At 42.4% G+C, this 25,977-nt stretch overlaps 2 protein-coding genes across 9 annotated transcripts in view; one reads left to right on the forward strand and one right to left on the reverse strand.

The window, feature by feature from the left end:
• On the reverse strand, positions 1–25,313 carry rad54b (RAD54 homolog B). Of its 7 annotated transcripts, XM_056443683.1 has the most exons (17): positions 25,190–25,313; positions 23,618–23,697; positions 21,333–21,511; positions 20,753–20,933; positions 8,244–8,453; positions 7,374–7,673; positions 7,109–7,271; positions 6,750–6,975; positions 6,324–6,410; positions 6,106–6,226; positions 5,881–6,020; positions 5,501–5,803; positions 5,193–5,356; positions 4,852–5,113; positions 4,015–4,081; positions 3,714–3,911; positions 1–3,619 (listed from the first exon to the last, which is right to left on the reverse strand). In XM_056443683.1, exons 3-17 carry the CDS (start codon positions 21,477–21,479, stop codon positions 3,399–3,401), a joined length of 2,790 nt encoding a protein of 929 aa, XP_056299658.1. In that variant the 5' UTR covers positions 21,480–21,511; positions 23,618–23,697; positions 25,190–25,313; the 3' UTR covers positions 1–3,398. The 7 variants fall into 7 exon arrangements, with proteins under 7 accessions (XP_056299658.1, XP_056299660.1, XP_056299659.1 ...); XM_056443685.1 differs by lacking the exons at positions 23,618–23,697; positions 25,190–25,313 and adding an exon at positions 22,217–22,271 and having other exon boundaries at positions 6,750–6,825; XM_056443684.1 differs by lacking the exons at positions 23,618–23,697; positions 25,190–25,313 and adding an exon at positions 22,217–22,271 and having other exon boundaries at positions 5,513–5,803.
• rnf41l (ring finger protein 41, like) overlaps positions 23,750–25,977 on the forward strand; it is a 4,050-nt gene continuing 1,822 nt past the window's right edge. The window contains exons 1-5 of one of the 2 annotated variants that reach the window (XM_056443691.1): positions 23,775–23,799; positions 23,911–24,117; positions 24,244–24,383; positions 25,221–25,383; positions 25,500–25,620. In XM_056443691.1, the coding sequence (XP_056299666.1) occupies positions 23,912–24,117; positions 24,244–24,383; positions 25,221–25,383; positions 25,500–25,620 (630 nt within the window). In that variant the 5' untranslated portion in view covers positions 23,775–23,799; position 23,911. Of the gene's footprint in view, positions 24,118–24,243; positions 24,384–25,220; positions 25,384–25,499; positions 25,621–25,977 lie in introns of both variants that reach the window. The other variant, XM_056443690.1, reaches the window with a different exon arrangement.

Consider the following 25,977-nt stretch of genomic DNA (forward strand, 5'->3'; position numbering starts at 1 on the left):
AAACATCTCAGAATAGTTTATTGTGTCCAACAAACAGAACAAAACTCAAAGCAATTCAGTTCACGGATTTACAAAAAGAACGAACAACAAATCCTCAAATTTGTTCAGCTGTAAGCATCAAATCTGTTGTACTAAGCCAGGGCTATTCAACTTCAGTAGCAAGTGGGCCGAATAAGAAAATCACGGGGGGTGTGAGGGCCGCACAGAATATTGATAAAATAATGGCTAAAAATGAAAAACAGTAATGTATATTTCCACAGGTAAACAGTCACACACGAAAATGCGTCGGTATTGTGTGGCAAAAGTGTTGCGAACAAGCATCACTATAAACATGTTTCAAAGTGTAAATATCCGCTCAAGGTAACCAGTTGTTTCAGATCCCTTCAACCAAACTGTTCCCATGAAAACATAAGAAATGTGACTTAATGCATCAATATATAAATTACTTGAGCTGAAACTAATATCTGGTGGCGCAGCGCACAGACTGCATGTCTTTGAGTGCAGACTCCTTTTGCGTGAAAGGGATCGAAACCAGGTCGGGCGATCTTTTTTTCTTTTTTCGAAAATGTATTTCTTCATCCGTGGCTGTGATGCGCTGCTCACTTATACAATCGTAATCGCCGAAATGGATATGAACGGTGGCTTAAAGATCTCCAGCAATATGTTTGTGAATGTGTGACGAATCTGGTGAGCGAGACAGAGCCCCGCTGCAGATGTTAAGAGAACACAACGCACGCGCAGGGAAACCAGTAGGTTTGAAAACCAGTAGGGGTGTAACACCGGCAACCAACACGGGTGCGTAACATAAAGATGTAACCATACAGGTTTGGTTGAGGCAACAGTGAAACTCAATGGCTCTGGGTTAGATGTCTCAATGTATAAAAGAGGCGTGTCCGTCAGTTTTATTTTTTCTTACCAAGCTATACTGATTTGCGGGCCGTAGTTAAACTCAAACGGGCCGTATCCGGCCCGCGGGCCGCTAGTTGAATAGGCCTGTACTAAGCAGTAGAGAAACTAACAATCCTAATGGTGGGTTGCATGTGTACCTCAAACCTCAATTATATTTCAATCCAATTTGAAATGTATCGGCTTGGATAAGCTCTTCTTTTTAGATTTTAAAATAAAAACAGAGGCAAAGTAAATGTGGTCGACATGTTCTGGCTTCTCGGCATCGCTCTCTAAACTTCTAGAAGCAGTACAGAAGAGGCCATAATAACAAAGAGTGAAGCAGAACATCAAAATTAGAGTAATTAATATCACTCAGCTCATCTGAAGGGAGAGCAGTCCAGCAAACTGGGCCTGAACTTGTATTTTAAAAAGGACAGTGAGCTGCTGAGGATATCTGAACTCTGTCAGTAATAAATGTCTTGATTATCAGATGTAAAATGTCTCGATTATCAGATGTAAAATGTCTTGATTATCAGATGTAAAATGTTTTGATTATCAGATGTAAAATGTCTTGATTATCAGATGTATCCAGTCTGGTGCCATCAACCTCGGAGAATACAACTAAACTAAAACACAAACAAACCCTGTGAAGTACTGACGCACCAGTATCTTAATATCTCCTCTAGAAACATGTGCAGCTTTAACGTCAATGACTAGGACCGAAAACCAAAGAAATACGAGAGTTGTGAACTCGGTGTGGGTCAATACGAGAGGCGTGGCCATCTGAACTCTACGGTGTGTTCATATCTCCCACAGAGGAATACATTTTAAATGTTGGATTCAGTCTCTCCGTCCCAACAACTGCATCTTTCTCCCCTTCCAGGAAAGTCATTCACTCCATCCGTACGCCGGGTCCTGGAGTTGGCTGGATGGGACACACGGTTTAAAAGAGGGATCGGCAACGCGGCCAGTAAGAGCTTTACAGAGAGCGACAGAACCATTCTGACTCATGGACTCAGCAGCACAGGGCCTCTGAGACGAGTGGAGGAGGGATTTGGATCAATATCCCAAGTGGACGAGTGGCACTCGTCGGCCAAACACGTGTCCAAAACAAAAGGCTGCAACACAAAACAGGATTCCTCTTCAACAGACGGTATATTACATTAGCAAAGCCGGGTCAGTTGATATGCCACCAGTGGTTTCTGTCTCCGGCTCCAGAGAGGTCCGCCTGTTTCAGTCCACCAGCTCGGTCCGGACTGAAATACCTACACAACTATGGTCGTTGCGTGACTGAAGATTCTGAGTGTCGGTTTAATATCCCAAACTCATGGGCTTCAAGCGGCCTGCACGAGACTCCACAAGCTTACTGAGGAATATATTTAATTCATAAATGCAATTTGTAAACTTTGCATTCTGGCATTGGACGTTTACAGTTTGAAGTCACACTGCGTCCACAGAGAAACAGCAGGGGTCTGCATAAGCACCACGCTGTCCTCAGGACACCACGCCCACAAAGCTACAACTGGCATATCCATATATATATAACGGAAAGCTGATCATCCCAGAGACGCACTTACAGCACAACTAAGTTGCTTAACAATCATGCAGAGTGGTTAGGACCCAATCATGTATAACTGTAAATGTAAATGCAGCATATATGTGCTTAAGTGCATGAACAGACCAGGGTTATCCAAACAAGATCAGACTATGATCACTATGTCAAATAAAACGACATTATAGCCCAACATTAGGGCTTGAACTGGTTAGTCTTCATTCTATCAGAAGATGCAGCTCCAGAGGACACACTCCCTGCAGACACAAACTAGATGGTTTTCTAAGGATGGTTGTTGACACAAACTCTGCATACCACCCAGGGTCTTTGGCATCTAAACATCTCATAACAATATAAATCCTTTAATTCACGCAGCATATATGACTCGAGGTGGATACAGGATTAACTCTTGCTTGCTTTATTATTATTATTTAATTCATTTTTTTGCAGTAAAAGGATATAAAACATACAAACTTCATCTAAAATGCACTGTTTTCCCAAAGAAGAATTCTTCAGTCAACAAAAATGTGTTTTAACTCATTAAAAGCCAGTTTATTAGAAATATTCCTTCTAAATACCATTAATTGAAAAAAGGGTTTTAGTAAATGTCTGAATAAATAAAGAAAACGCACAGGACCTCACAAATGTCACAGATTGCTGTTTGCAGCACTGTTTATTCTTATGTTGTAGCCAGGCTGCCAACAAAGCCCAGCAAGCCTGAAGACACGCAGAGTAGCATGTGTGTGTTTCATCTATAGGTAGATGTGTGTGTGTGTGACTCATCGATAGGTAGCATATGTGTGATTCAGCTATAGATAGCATGTGTGTGTGTGTGATTCATCTATATGTAGCATGTGTGTGTGAGATTCATTTATATGTAGCATGTGTGTGTGTGTGAGATTCATCTATAGGTAGCATGTGTGTGATCTACATCGAGTGTCATGTAGATTGTGTTGGTTTACAGCGCTGTGTGAGAGATGGTGGTCTGGAAGGCGAAGGTGATGTGGCTTCGTGACTGATCCAGGTAAGGGTCTGAGAAGGTGTGCGTGTCACCAGAGAAATGTCTCCATTGCATCAACTCGGACATGCTGAGATGCTTCTGCTGCGCCCCTCCGCGGTCACCTTGACGACCGAGCTGGCACGGCCGATCAGAAACCGGCTCCTCGTCCCCCAAGACAGCTGAGGATGAGAGAAAAAGAGAAAGTTGAGTGTCAGCTAACTGAAATAGCGGCAGCGGCAGCTGGTGTGTGAAGCGCGTCGCCCGTCTGCTTACGCTGGACTGAGCCGTCCATGACACAGCTGCAGTTCAGCAGGTCGTGTGTTAGAGAGAGCGTGTCAGTCAGGCTAAAAAGATCTCGCAGTTCACTGGTGGAGAAGCTGGTGTGCTCCGCCCTTTTGCCCAGGTCGATCACCGTCCCAGAGAGCCCTTGTTTGGACACCTGTCTCTGGAACATTCGCTCCTCAATGGTGCCTGGGAGGAAGGACCACACACACACAGACGTAAAGATTCACATCAGACTGGATCATCTTTTGTTCCATATCTTTGCTCGTCGCGTGCGGCCGCGTGTTCAGACCTGCAGTGAGGAGACGATAAATGTGCACCGTCTTCTTCTGTCCATCTCTCCACACTCGAGCCATGGCCTGGACAGAGCAGAGGGGGAATTACACAAATGTGCACAGCACCATCTGCTGGTTACGTGATGTAATCCAAATGCATCACGTAACAGCTGCAGTTCAGTTCATTTGGTCAACATGAAGGAACGAAAGAAAGAGCCACAGTCCATCTTCACAACCCAGAGCTGGAAGCATGAAGTCACGCATACCGACCCGTAACACATTCACTGAACAGCGTTAGTGTCATCAGCAGTTGGACCAAAGTGGTAAAATAACATTTTGGTGACTGAAAGTAAGTTATGGAGCTCTTTAGGTGTATATTTATGTTTTATAGTTAAAAGTCCGCCAAAAAATAATGGATTAGAAATATGTGGTGAGACTACAACTCAACTTTCGATTTATTTAGTCTCGTATTGACTCGTCTCTGCTGCCCAGGTCATCCTGGGATTGAGAATTGGTTCTCAATTGATTTGAACAAAATCTGGTTACTAAATCTGGTTACTTAAAAGGTTAAATAAATAAAAAAGCAGTTAGGACACAAGTACAACACACCTTGGTAGAACTCCTTATCACTTCCCACCCCACTTACATTTGATAAAGTGTTACTACGGTTACTAAATGACTAGCGCATACATTTCATATATAGATCACGTATAACATTGCTTAATTTAGCAGCTGATTTAATAGTGGATTAGCTTAAGAATTCATGGTAACATTTCACATCTGCCATGATGAAGTGGACCAGAGCAAACCAAGCGAATCTCACAGACGAGCCAAGAGTGTTTCACAAGTCTTACCTGAATGTCATTAGCCGGGTTCCAGTCGATATCGTACAGCACCAGGTGGGAAGCACCCACCAGATTAAGCCCCACGCCACCTGCTTTGGAGCTCAGCAGAAACAGGAAGTTCTGAGAGTGTGGACTGTTAAAACCATCCACCAGCCGTTGTCTCTGGTTGGTGGGGGTGTGTCCATCGAGTCGGCAGAAGGTGTAGCCCACATTTACACACAAATCCTGGAGCAGGTCAAGCGTCTGAGTATAGTTGGACACTACGACCACCCTGCATGAGCAACACATTCTTTGTCAGTACATATATGCACAAAAATGCTAAATAAATACACAAATGCACACGACCACACCTGTCTGAAGGGCTGAGTTGTCTGATTGAAGTCAGGATGTCCGACAGAACCAGAAGTTTCCCAGAGTCGGCCGTGTTAAATCCACTTGAAGAGTAGGATTCTGGGAAGAGCTCAACCAAGCCCTCGTATAAAGTGTTCTCCACTGAACCACTGCCGGCTCTTTCCTGCAACACATAACCCAGTTAGGACTGGTAAATCACCAACATAAACGCAGACTACTTTGACCACAGCGTGAATGCTCAGTCTAAGTTCAACCATCATTATATTATAATATCTGAACGCTAGATGCAGGTTCCCGCACCGCTCACAGAGGTCTTAACCTTGGCAGAGCTGTAGAGCAGACCCGGGTGGTTGCAGAGCTTCTTCAGTGCAGTGATGCAGGCCAGGTGTGTGTGAGTTTGCGTGGAGCCCTGAAAGCAGCCTCTGAAGACTCTGTGGCAGAGAAGATGTGTGTACAGCTCGCGCTGCAGAGGGGACGGTGCGCAGAACAGCGTCCAATCGAGGCGAGGGGGCAGGTAGCAGTTGATGATCTCCTGTGTTCGTCTCAGGATGAACATGCCAGTCAGGCGAGAGAGCTCTGTTGCTCGCTCTTCTCCCAAAGCGCTCTCCTCCTATTGGCGGAGACAGATTCAAAATCAGGTTTAATGCCCGACAGTTGTCAGTTGTCACAAGCGAGAGGTCGCATTACCTCTGAGCAGGAGGGCTGTCTGGAGCGTAGAATTGGCTCCTCGTATACTTTTCTGTATGCGGTGGACGACCCGAGAATCCCTGGGTTAACAAAGTCTATAATTGCATAGAACTCCTGCAGGTCATTCTGGACTGGGGTGCCTTCAAAACAAAGACAATGTGGTTCATCAGAGAGTCCTTAGAGAGTGCCCATCTCTTGCGTCGCTCTCTCAGAATGAGTGTGCACCTGTCAGTATGACTCTGCGGCTGCAGTGCAGGCTGCTGAGGGCCGAGGACGTTTTGATGCTGCTGTTCTTCAGTCTGTGGCCCTCATCGCAAATCACAAGGCCAAACTCCACTTTCTGAACCTGAAAGCATGATGAAATACTTTTAACAAAACAAAAAGATGATGGATGGGGATTTTGTACCAGGCACACTTGACAGGGAGACAGAAGGGGAGCATACCTGCTCCAGGCAGCGCAGCAGCATTTCATAGCTGATCACAAGGACGCTGTGCAGAGTGGAGAGCACAAACTGCTCTATCCTGTGGTCCTATGTCAACAAAGGATGTATATTAATGACTTCATACGTTACCTAACATTAAGGTAAGTCAGTGAACCGGATACTTCAAAGTTCTTTTCAAAAAGACATTAGGCCAGGAAAAGTTAAATACATTATATATGTATATACCATTATTACTCATGTTGCTCTCTTTGATAACGGGCTGAATTCTCTTAAACAATGAGCTTATGAGTATTGTATTTCATGAATAAAATGACTTTGCTGCGTGACCATTTGAACCTGAAACTTCTGATTTAATACAAATCTTTCTACCTATGCTGCTTAAACTTAGTAAATCCAAAAGAAAAGAATATCCTTCTCCCTGCACACCTGGTCCACAGTGAAGACGCTGATCCTCTCACGGCCCAGCCACTTGTTGAACTCTGCAGCCCAGTTGTGCACGAGGCTGCCAGGAGTGACCACAAGTACATGCTTAGTCACTGGTTTCCCACCGTACGGTCCTTGTTTAAGAAACGTCCAGGACAGTGCCACGCTCTGGAGGGTCTTCCCCAGACCCATCTCGTCAGCCAGGATAGCCCCATAGTGACCCACAGCTCTGAAGCACACGCAGTAAAACACACAATAAGATGGATTAGGAATCCTAACAATGGCGTTAATGCTTTTTCTGCACACAGATTCATGTCTTTAAACAGCCTGTGACAAGATGCTACGGGAACAAGCGCCATTACCTCATGCCCATGACGCACTCGTAGAGAAAGAGAAGGCCGTCTCGCTGGTGAGGTCGCAGCTGGTTAGTGAGGAACGGGTCGACAACAACATCAACCACAGGAAGACCAGACTTGTTGTTAAGCCACTGGTGATTGGCCGAAGGACGAGGCATCACCAGTGCACCTGGAAAAGAGTGTGTAGATACACAATATTTGTATATAACAAGATGGGAGAAGTCAAATCTTCTCAGAAATCAGAAGATGCCAAAAAGGGTCAAAAATATACCTGGAGCCAGTGGGTCATGGCGAGGTCTGCAGACCTGTTCCACCACCAGTTTGGATCCAGGAGGATCTGCTGTCCCCAACAGGGTCGGGGAGCAGAAACGTTTGGACACAGAGCAACGAGAGGGAGGTGGAGCCGACTGCGTGAGCAGCTCCTCGTTCTGGACCTGGACCTCTTGGAAGCAACGGCCCCTGGCGAAGTCTTCAGCAGATATGACCCCCATCACCTCCACCTCCTTCCCCCCGATCATCAAGCTCTCTCCCTCGGACAGGGAGGCCAGCTCCGACACCTTGTAGCCACTTCCTAAACAAGCATGCACAACCAGAACCAATTGGCTTACAATGATTATGTGTATTGGGAGAAATGATCTAAATGAGTTTGACATTTCAAACTCATTTAGATCATGATGATAAATGTTCCCCGTTTGTTGCTCCAACTGTTCAAAAACAAAAGGTTGGAGGTTTAAGAAAAACCTTGAAATATCAGTTTAAATAACATAACCTATTTGGCATTACAAAATCCATGAGTAAAACCAGATTAAATAATTTGCTCCATCAGTCACTTTTGAAGGTTAAGCCTAAACAACTTTACACCAGCTGACACACTCACACTTTCTGCAGAAGTAAACAGGTGTCCTCAAGGTGTCCTCACTACTCCAACATCACATGGTTACATTACTGGAGGAGGCGGAGCCTAATACTTCTTCTCTACAAGATGACTTGGTAGTAAATATGTTATTATAATTTAGAGGGACTTATGTTGATGATGTTCTTAACTGCCGCAGGCAACATGGGCTGCAGTCACACTGCTCCTCCTCCCAGACTAAGATATGACAAAATAAAAATGTATTAAATTCTGGTGTCTCGGTCTCACCCTTTCCAATGTCCTTGCCCTCCATATCTTTGAGTGTGGCTGTGCGTCCTCTTGTGACCATGACCGCGTCGCCCTCCCAGCGTTTGTGTTTCTTCTTACTGGCTTTACACCACATCACACTGAAGTAACGCACTCCGTCCTGACTGCAGCCCGCTGGAGGCTGAGCGGTTTGCGTAGACCCGGAGGTCAACAGAGGGTATCCATCCACTCCTGTAACACAAAGACATACAACAGTCAAACACAAAGATCTAATACAAACCTCACCAGCAGAGGGCCCCGCTGCACCAAGTCTACCACAAACACAGATATAAGATGTAGAGGAACCCAATTAAGAAAAATAACATTTGAGTGGATGCCTGTTTGACTTGTAATACACAAAGAAATGCTAATTAAACTTACTTTTTTTTTTAATAGAAAAAGTTTACATTTGGACAAAGTGTAAAAGAAACTTACATCACAGTATATAAATATATATAAATGTTGTAGTCACACACATTAAATAACAATAACATCACAAAACAAGTCCACATCTCCCTTCTTTTGATCGATTCAGCAACCGGAAAGGATTTCTCTCACTTCCGTGTAAATTCATTAACAGGATTTGTAATCATTAGCATCTCGTGGTTAAGGCCTTCGACAGTTTGACTTCAATCCTGGGCTTCAGAATATTTCTCAGTTCTAAATAATGTAATTGTAACCGTTTGATTAGAGCACTTCTTACCTACAGACCTTGGCTGTAGCGCCATAGTTTGTTTCCCTATAATTGCAAAACGGAAATGATTTTTTTCAGTTTCTCACATCAGATTTTTACAGATGCCAGATCACGTTAATATTTTCATTAAGAATTTTAAAAAGTGCTAATAATGCCCCCGATTAATCTGGGGAGACTCACACTCCAGTGAGTCATTACAGTAAATGGTGGTAGTACATTTAAAGTGGTGGCAGATCTGAGCAGAAGCACCATCATGGTACAATCCATTTATTCCTATTATTTTCCCTTCCAAATAGCTAGACGTTCATATATATTTAATCTATTTTGGCCAGTCACAGTGTTTGTAAATTGAGCATTTACAAGGTCTGTTGCCGCTTCTGTCAATAAGAGTGATGAGGATACATCTTCAACACAACAGTGATAAACACAGACTGATGGCGACACAAGTGAGCCTCATCCTGCAATATGCAAATAGGCATTCAGCGTCTGTATGAGGCACGATGTTTCCAAGAGAAATGAAAGTTCTCAAACATGAAACTGTTGTGTGATTGCTCCTCAGCCTCTTCTCCACACTGTAATCTCCTCAGAGCCTCTCCCTTTCTAACGCTGCACACAGTTGTGCGCATTCATGCTCTTTATAGAGGAATTGGCAGTCCGTTTCTCAGCCGAGCAGCCTTTATTTTCTCCACTTTGATCTTGGCTCTCAGAAGTTCCTCCTCCAGGTCCTGTTTCCTCTTCAGCCCCTCCCTCTTCTCCTCCAGGTAGATGGCAACCTTCCTGTGATTGGCCAACACCAACTCGTGCTCCTCTTTGTGCAGAGAGCGAAACCGGTCGGGCTCGTGGTGAGGGTCGATGTCATTGGGGTAGAGGTCGTGGCGTAAGGGCAGCGGCGAGGGGGAGAGGGGGAGATTAACGGAGGACGGGACGGAAGACAGTGATGCTTCAAAATCATGAACGCTGCTACCCATGTCCTGCTCCTCCTCCCCCTCCTGGCCACCGTCCAGCACCGATTCTGTGTGTGTGGAGAGCATAGGGAGGTCTGGCGGTGGTTTAACATCCTCTTCAGGGTCCAGCTGGACCACCTCGTGGGGGATACTTGGGACAGCTGCCGAGTAATCCTGGAGTCCGGCCAGAGAGGAGCTGCTGCCAGGATGTTCCACAGGAGAGTTGTGTTTGCTGTATATTAATCTAAAAATGGAACAAAGGATACAAATATGAGACTGAAGTGCTCAAACAATGGAGATTTTGTCTATTTGGTGTGTACGTGTGCAGACCTGTTGGCGTACACTTCATTAATCAATCAAAAGGAACCGTGACTAAGAGTAGCCGAGAGAAAATTAAATGATTCACCGAAGTAAAAAATAAATAAAAAATTGCTGATTACAGCCTCACAGATACTATAATTTCCTTGCTGATTTGTAGAATTACAAATAATAAAATGTTTTGGGATAGGGATTTTTAGGTAGGTGCAACTATTAAAATAACAATTCAAAGATGTTGTTGTTTACCATGTACTTTTCCCAAACTAATGAATATAATCAGTCTTGGCCTCCTTTATTTCTTTTGCACTAAAAACCTGATCCAGTTTCTAAACATCACTTTTTTGGGTCCAATTTGTGATTTGTAATCGTCTTGTTTATGAAAAAAAAAAAAATTGGCAAACTAGTCAATTTAAAAACAAGAGTTACGTATTTTCCGGGTGAATGTACCTGACCAAAAAACAAACTACTAAAAGCATTGTTGTCTAAAACACTAAAACAAAAAGCAGTACAAACTCTATTTTAATTTTTAGCCTGGCGTTGTGAGTTTGTAATTTAATTGGTCTTTGAAACCTTGAGTTCAGCCTCTCCTGTCACTCCTCCAACGGTTGAATCAGTATTGTGACTGCATCCCGTTAAGGATGCATGTGCTTGTTGAACTCTCCCTCAACAGTTGCGTTTGTATAGAAATGTGTGCCTGTGATCGTAGGTGAATTTCACACTGTACCTGCGTAGTGCCTGGTCCTTTTCATGGATCGGCACATGATGAAACAGGTGAGGGATCATCTCCATAATTTTCCTGGTTGGCTCAGAGATGCTCGATCTGTACTCTGGCTGGGCGTGTCTCTGCTGCATCACTTCCTGCTTGGCTGACTCCTTTAGCCTCTTGTAGAGGGTCCTGAGGCCCTGAGCGGTGCGATGGGGTCTGTCCCCTCCCAAGGCATTGTATTGCTCAGCAACAGTGTCCCAGCACTTGTTCTTGTCCACGATGACCGCATGCTTGTTGGTGTGCTCCTCCAGGATGCGGATGTGAGGGCGGACCAGCTTCAACAGGTCCAGCTTCTCAGATAGGGTGAAGTTGGAGGAGCGAGCTTTACCCACCATACTAGACAGAAACACAGAGCTGGCTGCCATCTTATAGCATAGCGCACTCTCACAGATTGAGTCAGGCCTATGGCTGTTGCAGCTCAGCAACCACTCGATACTAAGTCTCCTCACTCTTCCCACCAGTCTTTTTTTTGGTCCCTGCTCCTGGCTTCTCCTGGTCCACGGTGATGAAGCCAACACTGGTCTTACTCCCATACATTTCCCATTTTCCTTCTATTCTCCTTCTAAATCAAACATAAACTGTGTCTAACACGTGCATGGATTCACACACTACTCCTTGGTTCTCCCTCAGCCACGTTGCACAACAAAAACAGGCTGTGCTGCACACAATAAGAATCAGGCTTAACTAGGCCAGCCTCGTTTAGGCCCCCGCCTACCGCGGAGGACTTTGTATGAATTCCTCCCAGCTTAGGTTGACGTAGCTAAGCCGCTTAAACCCAGCCCGACCTACTTACAGCTCGGTCTCTCTAAACCCAAAACCAAGCACAGCACAGCGCGCAGCCACGCCGCCTCTGCACTGTAACACAGCAGCGGCACTGTGCTCGACACAAACGGGGGAAACAGTTTGTAAACAATGTATAACAGGTTATTAGGGTCAGGGGTCTATTTTCCTCTAGTGAGTGACGCTTTGATAAAGCGCTGGCTTAACTAACCGAGTGGGGGAGGGGCTTTAGAGCGCGCTGCGCGTACCCGCGCAGACGGGGCGCTTATACCCTTTGTGCATAAAATAAACCACACATACGAGTTCACACAATGAAATACGTGGTGCAACCGAAGCAGAGGGAACCGCGTGTGTTTCGGGTGTAAACCAGCGGCACTAGTTGCTCGTGCAGGGGGACGCGGTGGCTCACTGATCCCGAGCACAGTCCTAATCTGCCCGGCGCTGCCGCTGCACTACCCCGCTCCTTTGCGTAATGCTGGACCTGCTGTCACTCAGCCCGCCTGGTTTAACGTGCGGTGTGTTGCATTCGTATCCGCAGAGACAGTCGGGTGCTGCAAGATAAGAGATCTTTAAATTATTAACGCGGCGTCACGCGGATTATTATAGTTGAATTACAAAATAAAGAAAATACCGTCCGCGAGACACACGAGGGACGTTAAACTGGAGCACGCCCGCGCTAAATTGCGTGCACACTGGTTCAGAATTGTGCAGCCAAATAAAGCAAAAGTCGTCGATTATTTTTGGTTGCTAATCTGTAGGTGATGTTTCACAATGAATTTGTGAATGTAAACACAGGGAATTAACCTGTGTGGCATTCGTCTTTCAGCCTCCAGAGGTTGTGAGGAGAGGGAAAGCATCTCCTGCCTCTGAAAAAGGTTTCTGAATTTAAAAAACAAGACATCAAGCTTCATGTACAGATTTTGCCACCGAAATGTATACCAGTATAATAAGGAACTAGCTATCTCATCATAACTAGCATCTGAACAGGAGATGAAGAATATGTAATAATGACACGTTTCCATCATTTATATAACGTGTGGACTTAATAAACTAGTGTTTCTGCAGACAGAACATTTGTGAAGCTAATTCTCACATCTCTGAATCATTACTCAACATGGAGTGCAGTGATTTGCAGACAGACTTCTTATAGTCATTATTAAAGCAGACTATGTCACATAACGGATGTGTAATAGTGGGTTAGGTACCACAAGGAGCATTTAAGTACTATATTGTGGTCCTGATCAATATAATTCAAGTTATTACTATATCCTCAACCAACTGCATGATGAATTTAGTTTATCAGAAAAAACTTAGCAACCATGTCAATACTGTTACAACTCATGACATGTTTTCCTATTAGTTATAAAAATGAAGACTTGCAGCATTTAATTATCTCAGTCAATTGTTTGAATTTACTGAGTGATATATATGACGGTGTTTCTTAAGCATTTAAAGTACACAATAATTGTAAATAACCCAAAACATGAAAACATATACAGCCTTATAAGGTATGAATACACTGAGAAACATTGCAAAAGTAATTATGTCATGGGTAATTTTTTTCACATATATATATATATACAGGACTGTCTCAGAAAATTAGAATATTGTGATAAAGTTCTTTATTTTCTGTAATGCAATTAAAAAAACAAAAATGTCATGCATTCTGGATTCATTACAAATCAACTGAAATATTGCAAGCCTTTTATTCTTTTAATATTGCTGATTATGGCTTACAGCTTAAGAAAACTCTAAAATCCTATCTCATAAAATTTGAATATTTCCTCAGACCAAGTTAAAAAAAAGATTTATAACAGCAAAACAAAATCAAACATTTGAAAATGTGTTTCCAGGTGTTTCGAGTTAATTAGACGATTCAAGTGATTTGTTTAATACCCTACTAGTATACTTTTTCATGATATTCTAATATTTAGAAATAGGATATTTGAGTTTTCTTAAGCTGTAAGCCATAATCAGCAATATTAAAAGAATAAAAGGCTTGCAATATTTCAGTTGATTTGTAATGAATCCAGAATGCATGACATTTTTGTTTTTTTAATTGCATTACAGAAAATAAAGAACTTTATCACAATATTCTAATTTTCTGAGACAGTCCTGTATATATATATATATTAGTGCTGTGAAAAATAACGCGTTAACTCAGTTAATTCAATTACAGGTTTAACTAGTTTTTTTTTTACGCATTTAACGCATGCGCAGAATGAGCTTCCAATCCGTCTGTTGTTGGTCGTCGGTACGAAAAAAAAGTCACTTGCAAAATGAGCTTCCAATACACCACTTCAATCTGAACTCTGTCCGCTCTCATGCAGACGGTCTGTTCATCGGTAATGATCCTTCCGCAGGTTCACCTACGGAAACCTTGTTACGACTTTTACTTCCTGTAGATCAGGGTCTCAACACGTCGATCGCGACCTGCCAGTCGATCGCGCGTAGTGTCGGTAGATCGCATCACATTAAAGAGATTGCCTCGCCGCGAGATGTTCTCTATAGCACGTCTTTCTTCTTTTATTAAACTAAACGTCTGTTGTTGATCGATCTCCACAGCAGCATGTCATTTCTGTCTCTTCGCGTTGCGTTAAAACTTATCGATCTCCGTCTGGCGCGCCACAGAGCTCCGTGCGCGCGCATCGGGACCGAGCAAAAAAAGTCACTTGTCAATCTGTCCACCTTTAGATTGTATCATGGTGGAGTTAATGGTTGACAAACAAGAGAAAAATGCTCTGTTTAACCCTCCTGTTACCTTTACATTTACGAACATATTTTACCCTCGGGGTCAATTTGACCCCAGCAATTAAAACCTCCAGAAAATTATTAGAATTAATATTGCTTCCCAAGTTTAAGTGTGAGGTACTTTATGTTTGTTTGTTGACTACCTAAATAGCCCTTTAAATAAATAAAAAAGTTGATATTTCTTATATGTTTGACACAGTGAAAAACAGCCTGGGGTCAAATTGACCCCAAAGAACGAGAGAGGGCTAGTGCAATCACTGGCACCGACAACTCAATGGCAACTCACTGGCACCTCAGTGGCACCTCAGTGGCAAGTCTGTGGCAAGTGCCGCTCGGTGCCAGTACTCAGCGACAACTCACTGGCACCTCACTGGCACCTCAGTGGCAAGTGCCACAGACTTGCATAGATAATGTATTTTTTTAGACTTACTTACAATATGCAATACGATATTGCTGTACAATACTGCTGTACTATATTGAATATTTTTTTGCTACTACTACGTTTCACTTCGTAATATATAACACTTATATACCATGATATGTATAATGTACCCGCCTTTCTTTAATAATAAAGAATATATAATTAAATTTTTTACCATGTCATACTGTTATACCTCCATGAAATTCTCCTTTGAGGAGATGCCACTGTTAGTCTAAAGTTTAAGCACTGGCACTCAGTGACACTTGCCGGCAGTTGCCGGCAGTTGCCAGCAGTTGCCAGCAGTTGCCACTACTAGTCAAAAAATGCCACTACTAGTTAAAAAGTGCCACTACTAGTTAAAAAGTGCCACTACTAGTCAAAAAGTGCCAGCAGACGGAGGGTCGGCCGCAGTGACGAGTCTGCGACGATTTAGTGACAAGCTCCACTGAAGTGCCCGGACAGCGGAAGAAATCACTTTCATGATCACAGAATGGAGGAGCTGCGGTTTAGCTAGATAGATAGATAGATAGATAGCTAGATACACAGATGGATATATATATATATATATATATATATATATTGTCTTTTTGTAGACACTTACTTACAATATGCAATAAGATAGTGCTGTACATTCCTGCTGTACTGTATTTAATATTGTTTTGCTCCTACTACGTTTCACTTCATAATCTATTACACTTATATACCATGATATTAGTAACGTCTCGGACGTTATGGCACTGATGACACGGAGACGGGACGACGTTATTAATCCTCCCTTTATTAGGCATCCACCAACACAGACAGCGTGCTCGCATCCACCAACACAGACAGCGTGCTCCTCTCAGTTTAGCAGCTCGAACGTCAACAACAACGGTTCCCGTCAACCACCCTTAACTTCCGTTTTCCGACAGGTTAACCCCGCCTCCCCTCTACTCCGCCAATCACAGGCACGTCCCCTCGACCAGCATGCACGGTGCCACACTGTGATTGACAGCCACTTCACAGGGTCGCTACAAAATGTATAATGTACCCGCCTTTCTTAAATAATAATTTTTAAAAAAGATATATATATATATATAATTTATTGTTTTACCATGTCATACTGTTATACCGCCATGAAATTCTACTTTGAGGAGATGCCACTGTTAGTCTAAAGTGTAAGCACTGGCACTCAGTGACACTTGCCGGCACTTGCCAGCAGATGCCACTACTAGTTAAAAAGTGCCACTACTAGTTAAAAAGTGCCACTACTAGTCAAAAAGTGCCAGCAGACGGAGGGTCGGCCAGGCGCGTCTGCGGCATGTCTGCGCATTGACGAGTCTGCGACGATTTAGTGACAAGCTTCACTGAAGTGCCCGGACAGCGGAAGAAATCACTTTCATGATCACAGAATGGAGGAGCTGCGGTTTAGCTAGATAGACAGATAGATAGATAGCTAAAATAGCTAGATACACAGATGGATATATATATATAATTGTCTTTTTGTAGACACTTACTGACAATATGCAATAAGATAGTGCTGTACATTACTGCTGTACAATATTTAATATTGTTTTGCTTCTACTACGTTTCACTTCGTAATATATTAAACTTTAGACTAACAGTGGCATCTCCTCAGAGTAGAGTATCATAGTGGGGGTATAACAGTAGGCCTATGATCATGGTAAAAAACAAATCTTTTTTTATTATTATTATTTTAAAAAGGCGGGTATATTATACATATGATGGTATATGAGTGTAAGTGTAAATAAAAAAACCTGGAGCTCCTCCAATCTATGATCATAAAACTGATTAACGGCAGCTGATCTGTCGTAACAACAATGGTTGTTCCACCCACAGCTTCTCGGCGAGTGTCGTTCGCTTGCTGTTGTCCTGCCACTTGAGTGTTGCTGCCGGCGACTCGTCGCAAACACGCCGCTGAGTTGTCGCTGAGTACTGGCACCGAGCGGCACTTGCCGCTGAGTTGTCGGTGCCAGTGATTGCACTAGTTCGGTGTCGGTAGGTGCCACGAGCTGCCAGTGCTAGTTGTCAATGAAGTGCCACGACGCGTCAGAGACTTGCCACCAGCCAGTAGTTAGACAGATGCCACCACGATGGGGGCAGAAGTCAGAAAGGTGCCACTACTCGCCAAAGAAGTGCCAGTAGTTCTCAGATGATTGCCACGAGTCAGAGTGTGCCATTCCTTTTTCATTCACCTTGTTTCTGCTAGAAGGCCAGCATCCCGGAGTCGCCTCTTCACTGTCGACGTTGACACTGGCGTTTTGCGGGTACCATTTAAAGAAGCTGCCAGTTGAGGACCTGTGAGGGGTCTATTTCTCAAACTAGAGACTCTAATGTACTTGTCTTCTTGCTGAGTTGTGCACCGGGGCCTCCCACTTCTCTTTCTGCTCTGGTTAGAGCCCGTTTGTGCTGTTCTCTGAAGGGAGTAGTACACACCGCTGTAGGAAATTTTCAGTTTCTTTGCAATTTCTCACATGGAATAGCCTTCATTTCTAAGAACAAGAATAGACTGGCGAGTTTCACATGAAAGTTCTTTTTTTCTGGCCATTTTGAGAGTCTTATCGAACCCACAAATGTGATGCTCCAGATAATCAACTAGCTCAAAGGAAGGCCAGTTGTATAGCTTATATCTCCAGCATAACTGTTTTCAGCTGTGCTAACATAATTGCACAAGGGTTTTCAAGGGTTTTCTAATCATCCATTAGTCTTCGAAGGCGATTATCAAACACAATGTACCATTAGAACACTGGAGTGATAGTTGCTGGAAATGGGCCTCTATACACCTATGGAGATATTTCATTAAAAACAAGACGTTTCCACCTAGAATAGTCATTTACCACATTAACAATGTATAGTGTGTATTTCTGATTAATTTAATGTTATCTTTATTGAAAAAGCAGTGCTTTTCTTTGAAAAATAAGGACATTTCTAAGTGACCCCAAACTTTTGAACGGTAGTGTATATGTTAGTTTGTGTCTGCTACTGTGACCAACACATTTCTCCTTGGGGATGAATAAAGTATATATATATATATATATATATATAAAATCTCAGACTGCCATCAGATGTTAGACAATTGCCACAACGTGCCAGGTTGTGACGGGCTATCAGATGGTAACTGATATTATGGAAATTATTCAGATGGAGGATAGTTATCACGAAGGTGGTTTACAAATGTCTGTTAAAACTCTCCCGTCGGCGACAGGAAGTGACATGCAAATCTGAAATTATCTTAATTCCATTGGATTCTGAACGCAAAGAAGTGGAGCTTGTCAATGGTTTCCGGTACATTACGTTAATAATTTATCCAACGAAAATTGTTGTTACATTTATTGATAAAAAAAATAAGACAAAAAGGACCAGGCAGTCTCATGCCATAATTACAGATGTAATACTTCATATTTAAACCTCTTCTTTTACTACTACTACTACTACTAGCCTACTACTACTACTTTTATTTGTGGTAAATGATGTCCTTGACCCAATAAAGCATGCGCATAGTTGTCCAATATTTTCAGACCAACAGGTAATTGTTAAAAGTCTGATATATCATGTCTGAACAAATAATTACACAGTTAAACAAAAGGATAAAGTCTCCCTCCTTTATATAAGAACTCTAGGAACATTGTACATACTTTGCTGGTGGACTCCAAATTGGAGTACCACCATATTATTTACACTGCAGTGAAATCCTGCTTCTACCACCTACTCCATCCATCCATTTGTGGTTTTGAAACAACATACATGGTGCTCAAGGAACTCCAGCCACAGTACACAAGCATTAAGTGCAGATCACTATAGACATTTTGAAATAGTATTTGTAGTGGCCATTTGTTCGATAAATCAGTAGCATTACCCAATTCATAAACAAAGGAACAAACCAAAGACTAAGTATACATAGACAACAACGACAAATGGCTTAATTTAACAAATATATGTATATTCTGAATAGGCAAACATCTAGAATAATTAAACAAGAATACTTACAAATAGAATAACTGAATACTAACACAAAATAAATAGCTCCTACAGTATTACTGTGCTGATTTAGAATTAAAAGGTATCGCTTTTCTTTCTTAATTAATTACATTTAGCTATTGTTTCATATTGTATAGTCAAAGTGACTTAAAAACGAAATGTACTTGAAATAAATGGTGTGTGTTTTTGTAATGTTCATATTCTTCTCATGCAGAATTCTGGAAAATTCCAAAAAATTGAGCATGCTCTGTTGGCAGCCAAGTGGTGCCAGACATGGCCTTTGAAGGGGAAGGTGACATTACCCGCACTGACGCTAATGGGCCGATCAGAACAGCTGGCCATCGGAAAAGCACATGCGGGAGAAGAAGAAGACGACGGAGCTGAAAGACTCTTTGATTTCAACTTTGAATATCAAAGTGATTATAATAGGTTTTCTGAGGAATTCATGGACAAGGGTTACAAGGTGGATGGGTCATTCAAGCACTGTGATTAGTTGCGTAATGAGAGTTTATTGTTTTACCTGTTGTGTTTTGTTTTATTAAATGTGTTTCATATTTACAAATACGTTCCGTGAATACTGTTTCCTGACTTTCTCTGCGTCTCGTTCTTTTCATATTCTGTTCACACCCATGACAACTGTAGCTTTATTGATTCAGCAAATATATGTGCTTTGATGTGTAATTTAATGTTGGCCTAGTATTCAATTAATAACCATCACATTAATTGCATTTATAAACCTAACTCAAGCATCACAGCACCTTACAAATATATAGAAGCAAAACAATATTAAATATAGTATAGCAGTAATGTACAGCACTATCTTATTGCATATTGTAAGTAAGTCTACAAAAAGACACGAATTATATATATATATATATATATATGTAATGTACAGCACTATCTTATTGCATATTGTAAGTAAGTCTACAAAAAGACACGAATTATATATATATATATATAATATATATATCCATCTGTGTATCTAGCTATTTTATCTATCTATCTATCTAGCTAAACCGCAGCTCCTCCATTTTGTGATCATGAAAGTGATTTCTTCCGCTGTACGGGCACTTCAGTGAAGCTTGTCACTGAGTCGTCGCAGACTCGTCACTGCGCAGACATGCCGCAGACGCGCCTGGCCGACCCTCCGTCCGCTGGCACTTTTTGACTAGTAGTGGCACTTTTTGACTAGTAGTGGCACTTTTTGACTAGTAGTGGCATCTGCTGGCAACTGCTGGCAAGTGCCACTGAGTAGCTGCGGCACCTGCTGGCAAGTGCTGGCAAGTGCCACTGAGTAGCTGTGGCAACTACTGGCAAGTGCCACTGAGTGCCAGCGTCGCTAGGGGGATCTCGCCCCTACTGCAAAGAACACCGACATTAAACATTGAATGGGGTCAAATGGACCCGAAAGGTAACAGGAGGGTTAAACATTCTGTTTAGGATGAAGATGTATTAATGTTCCATATGGAAGAAAACTGCTAAATAACTGCTGAGTTGCAGCACCATTGTATAGAAGAATGTATAAATGTATATATCCGTCTTTTGTCATAAATCTCTATGTTCTCACAAAATATACCGAGAATATCGGTAATATGTGATTAATCATGATTAATCCACAAAAACCTGTGATTAATCCGATTAAAATTTTTAATCGTTTCACAGCCCTAATATATATATATATATATACCCACACGTCAACTTTCTGGTGAATATTTGTCTTAACAAATAAAACTAGGATAGGTGCTGGCCCCAAAAAACATAAAAGTGGTTTTGATGCACAATCATTCATTCAAACTATTCTTGTCCATAACAGGTACTGTACACATCGTTGTGTCTTACCTGCAGGTCTGTTGTCTTCTCTGTGCTCTTCTGAACCTTTGCTGGCATGTTCTGACTCGGCCTCTTTTTCCTTACTTTCCGCTGCACTGAGAACACGAGCCAGAGCCCTCGACAAGACTGGAGCAGGCTGGGCAACTTTAGGCTGAACATCACACGCTGGTGCTGGTAGACTTCTCTGGACCTGCAAGATGAGAAGAAGAGAAAAGACAACTCATAACCTCAGGATGTTTGAAACTACACTGGACAATGAAAAGAATATGAAGGGAACCTAAAGAGTACTGAGGGGTCCGAGTGTAGATTTAAGCCTCGTGTTTTACGTTGTTCTGGCTGACTAGACCTTCGCTCAGGTTGAACGTGAGCTCGAGCTTTGATGGAAACGTATTAGGACACAAAACGTCATCTTCCAAAAAGAAAGATAAAGGAGTAATTTGTCCCACCTTAACAGGTTAAACTGCTGACAGGAGGCTCAGGAAGATGTCCATCAATTAGTCTAAACTCGCCCCACACACTCCGGAGAAGAGGTCTACCCTTAAAACAACTGTGTGGGTGTTCAGAGCCTGAAACGTTTTGAATAATTTACCTTTTCCAGTGCATTGCTTAAACCAAGTTTAGGGCTAAGCGGCTTCGATTCAGCCACGAGAGAGGAAGTAGATGCTCCAGGGGGCATAAACCGGGGCTTCTTCAAAGCATTACCCGAGAGCTGGCTGGGAGCTCCTGAGCGCCGCATTGTGCTCCTGGCAGCCCTCAATAATCTATATCCTAAAGACAGAAAGAAATGAATAAACACAGTCATTAATAGTGTAAACTATAGGTCCTAGTCAGCAGATGATGATGTCAATCAACCCAGTGGCTTACACACACACATGGATCTGTTAAAGCAAGTATGTGAGTAAGATGAGTGGGTTTTACTGTCTTTATGATTGATCCACACAGAACTCAATGTCTTAGTAGTTTAGTATCCTTTGTCCTCAACAACCGCAACTAATGTAAACAGACCAGCTTAGACTAGAGAGAATATGTAATATTATTGCATGATAAACTATTTGATTATAAATAATATATCATATAAATTCAAAATAATATACAATAAATGTCTTAGCTGCATCCTCCAAAATGCAAACTAATGAATAGTGACAGTAATAGCGCTTTAAGGCTCGAGCGACGATGAATCAATTCTGACCAATTCAACCCCATCGTCTCATATATTGAGGGGGTCGTTAGAAAGCTGTGGATTAGATGCCTGTCAACAAGCCATCTGACAGCTTTCTAACGACCCCCCACCCTAAAGAGCTTGACCTGCTAACACCTGGAACCACGTTTACAATAAACCACTGAGCGGTTAGCGAAGTTAACTTGTTGCTTTAGCGTTTCATGTTGGCAAGCTAGCTAACTCACTCACGTCAAACCAGCGCTACCACGGATGTTTTAACTCGGCTGTCATGTTTGATAACGTGTCATACGTACCCGGTTGAACTACAAGTTTGATAAGAACAGCTAAAGACAAAACAATCAGTCTTGTATTTTCTTCCTTAACTCTTGATACTGTTCGAGTTCGCCCGCTAAATGTTTTGAAGAACTTGATTGGTTGAAACCCCGGAAGTGGGCGTAGTCAACAAAAGTGGGGTGCGTTTGATTTGGTTTACGTCGTAGTAGTTTACCTTCCACATCCCCATTGAACTCCTGCTCCCCGTCAATCTCTGAGTTGTTAATCAAGCACACCTAGTACAACTGTGGTGACCTCACTTTACTATTTTAATATCAGAAGAAGAATAAAATCGTCGTGAAACCTTTAGATGTTGGAGAGGTTTTGCATATGATTATTAGATGGGAAATGTTGATAATATTATATATATTTGTAAAATGAACAGTGTTGGTGAAGTACGTTGTTACTCAATTTCTGGGGGACCATCGTTTTTGAGCAATTAAATATCTCTCTCGTTCTGCCTCTTTTGTGATATACATGCCTAAAAGCTGCCTAATATTTCAATACTGAAAAAATATCGGCATTATAATTATTATAACTATGATGATTTTTTGTGTTGCCCCCTCAGGACTTGGTGCCCTACGCACAGCGTGTAGTGCGCGTTATTGGAGCGACAGCGCTGTGTTTACTCTGCAACGACGTGTAAAAATGGATGCTGTGAAAAATTGTGAGAAATGTATATATATTATGTAAGTATTAAATATATGCATACTTTAATTTCAAAGGGAAATACTGCACATTTTCTTGATAAAAAATAATGACCATTCAACACAGTATTAAACAGTGTATATTATCAGTACTACCATATGGTGAAAGATACTTTTAATACACAAAGTACATTTTGCACACAAAAAAGTGTCACCCACACCCACAAAGCCCCACAAACACACATGCTCTTTACTTTATTTACAGCAGTTACGGGTCTGAATACTTCTTCCACAACTGAGTTAATTGAAGTGCAGACATTATAACAGGACTAGGATGAGTCCAGTTGTTAAAATTACTCTTTGATATTCGTGATCTGATAGTTTATGTCATCTGACGTTCTGTAATCCAATCAGGGAGCGAGAGAGAGTGTAATCCATGTTAATCCCACATCCAGAGGGCAAGAGAGAAACCTCGGATTGGGTGGGTCATTAACAGAGATAGAAACAGTTGTAGGACAGCGGTAATCTGTGAAGGCACCACAATCTTTAGCTTCATCAACACTGCAGAATGTATCTGTTTTTTGTGGATGTCTCCTCTCCTGTAATTCGGTCTCTATGATCTGATCTCGTCTGACAGCTGCCTGCCTGTGCCCTGAACCGTGGTGTCAGGGATACCTCTCCATGGAGACGCACTCCTGAGGGTAGGGGAGGGCTTTCAGGAAAGGAGACCCTCACCTGGATGGAGCAACAAGTCAAGAGAGAGGATGAAGAAGGAAAGACCTTAGTGGTAGTTCAGAAGTAAGATGAAAGGCCACCTGTGGGGGAACAAGTAAAGTGGGAATCAACAGAAGGGAAGAAGAAGAAGAAGAAGAAGAAGAAGAAGAAGAAGAAATAGGTGGATTAATTCATTTTGTCAGGTAGGGGTATTGGTATATTGTTAGTCAATAATCCCAAAAAAAGAAGAAACCAATGAGACAACCCTGTGTGTGTGCATTGTTCTCAATGTTGTCTCATCTGTGTGTGGTTAGGATGGGCTATGATCTGGAGCGCTTTGTGGGCTATGTGAATGAGGGTCTTCTGTGCTGTGTGTGTCGGGACGTGTTGGAGCGCCCCCTGCAGGCGCCCTGCGAACATGCCTACTGCAGCGCCTGCATCAGCAGCTGGCTGGTCCATCACCACTCCTGTCCTGAGGACAGACTCCCACTGGATGTGGGCAGTCTCAAACCACTATACAGGTCTGTCTCTGCATATGTGTGCCTTCTATGATCTCCTCGTTGTAACTGTTTACTCCAAAGTTGTTCCAGCTATCCAGTGGTCCCATGCACACGTGTCCTGCTCTCTGACGCTGGTTTTGATGACAGGTACATGCGTAATGACCTGAACCGCCTGCAGATACGGTGTGTGAATGCAGGGCAGGGTTGTGAGGTGGTCTGCTCCCTGGAGAGCCTGCACACACACGAGGACGAGTGTGAATTTGCCTTCATTGTCTGCTCTACCACAGGTACAACATCGAGTTAATGTGACGTGTCATTTGTTGTGTTTATTGGAAGTGTTCGTACGGTTCTTAAAATGGTTATCATTGTGGATGTGTGTATAAAAGGTAACATGACACCTGTGTGTGGCTGCAACAGGTGGCTCTTTTGTTGTCATGGCTACCTCCTCTGCCCATATGGGATTTACTCAGCTCCCAGAGACCTCACACAGAGAATTTAAAAGTGTGTATGCATTTACAAGCATGTGCTCTTGTGCTCACAATGTGTCTGTGACCTGTCATTGGCAGGTGGAGAGTACATATGTTACCATTGTGGTAGGTAGTTACAGAGCGTGTGCATGCAGTGTGGCTTTTTGCAGTGTTGCGTACTCCAGGCACATCAGCAACATACAGTTTTACACAAGATTGAATCTGATATATCTATGACTGTGAAAAGTTACTGAATTTGATCAAATATGAAAGAGTGCAGTGATTACAACATTTGGGATAGTCTAAGTGTTCAAGGGTGGAAACAAATCATCAGTAGTTATTAAAAACAATGAGTCTCTTCCATCGAATGTGAAATGAAGTCAGACCTCTTAATCCTGTCAGGAATTCTGAGATAACTTTCTTAAGAAGACACTCAACTTTGAAAAGCACCTCTAAATAAAAGAGGAATTGGTTAATTGGGCATCTTCCTATTGGATCTGTGACCGTGGTTGATTAATTAGACCTATGAGTAATGTCGAGTGACCGCACTTCTACAAGTGTGTTGGAACTGTTTCCACTCATTTGTACGAACTTTGTTACTTAAAGCTATTTCTGAAAACACTTACATATACATTGAGTCCTTCTGTGTCCCATCAGGTTGTTCCTTGCAGGTAGAGAGGCGTGGTCTGGAGGCTCACCTGTCCGAATGTAACTTCCGCAGCAGGGAGTGTCCCAACGGCTGTGGCCACACCCTCCTCTCCATTGACCAATCACAGCATAACTGTGTTGCAGAGCTGCGCACAGAAGTGGAGATGCTCAGGTGTGTTTGTGTGGTTGTGAAAATGTCCCCACTCTCTTAAATCCTGATGAAAGGGAGGATTTTCTACAGTTGACATTTTTTTTGATCGTAAATTTGTCTCTGAATATTTATGGCAGGGCAGAGATGCTGTGCAAGTTGGAGGAGGTGAGGCGAGAGATGGAGTCTCGGTTGGACTCTCAGAGGAGACACATGGTGCAGAAGGAGTCGCAGCTGAAGAATGTCGTGGAGGAGCTCAAGGTGACCTGCAGTCCTTCTCGTGTATTTAACTTCTCAATTTTTAAGGTGACAACAGGGCTGAAGTAAATATTGAAGGTACTGGGACATTTAGTTGTGCGTATAGTAATATATAAATAGAGCTTTAGTAATACATAAAAAAACCAGTTATCTGCTTTTGTTTCTTGAATCTCATAGTGGCTATTTATTTGCATAATTAGCACACGAAACATTAGATTACCTCATAAATAACAAATAACTTCCGTTGTAAGATTTAGTCAATAAAATATGTACATTTAAATACATTAGAAACAAAAAAACATTGAAGGAAAAGTTGATTCAGTTGTGATTCTAGAGGTTCATCACAAGATCTTCATCAGC

This window comes from Pseudoliparis swirei, chromosome 22 (assembly GCF_029220125.1).
Source record: "Pseudoliparis swirei isolate HS2019 ecotype Mariana Trench chromosome 22, NWPU_hadal_v1, whole genome shotgun sequence".
In the NCBI taxonomy this organism is placed as follows: domain Eukaryota; kingdom Metazoa; phylum Chordata; class Actinopteri; order Perciformes; family Liparidae; genus Pseudoliparis; species Pseudoliparis swirei.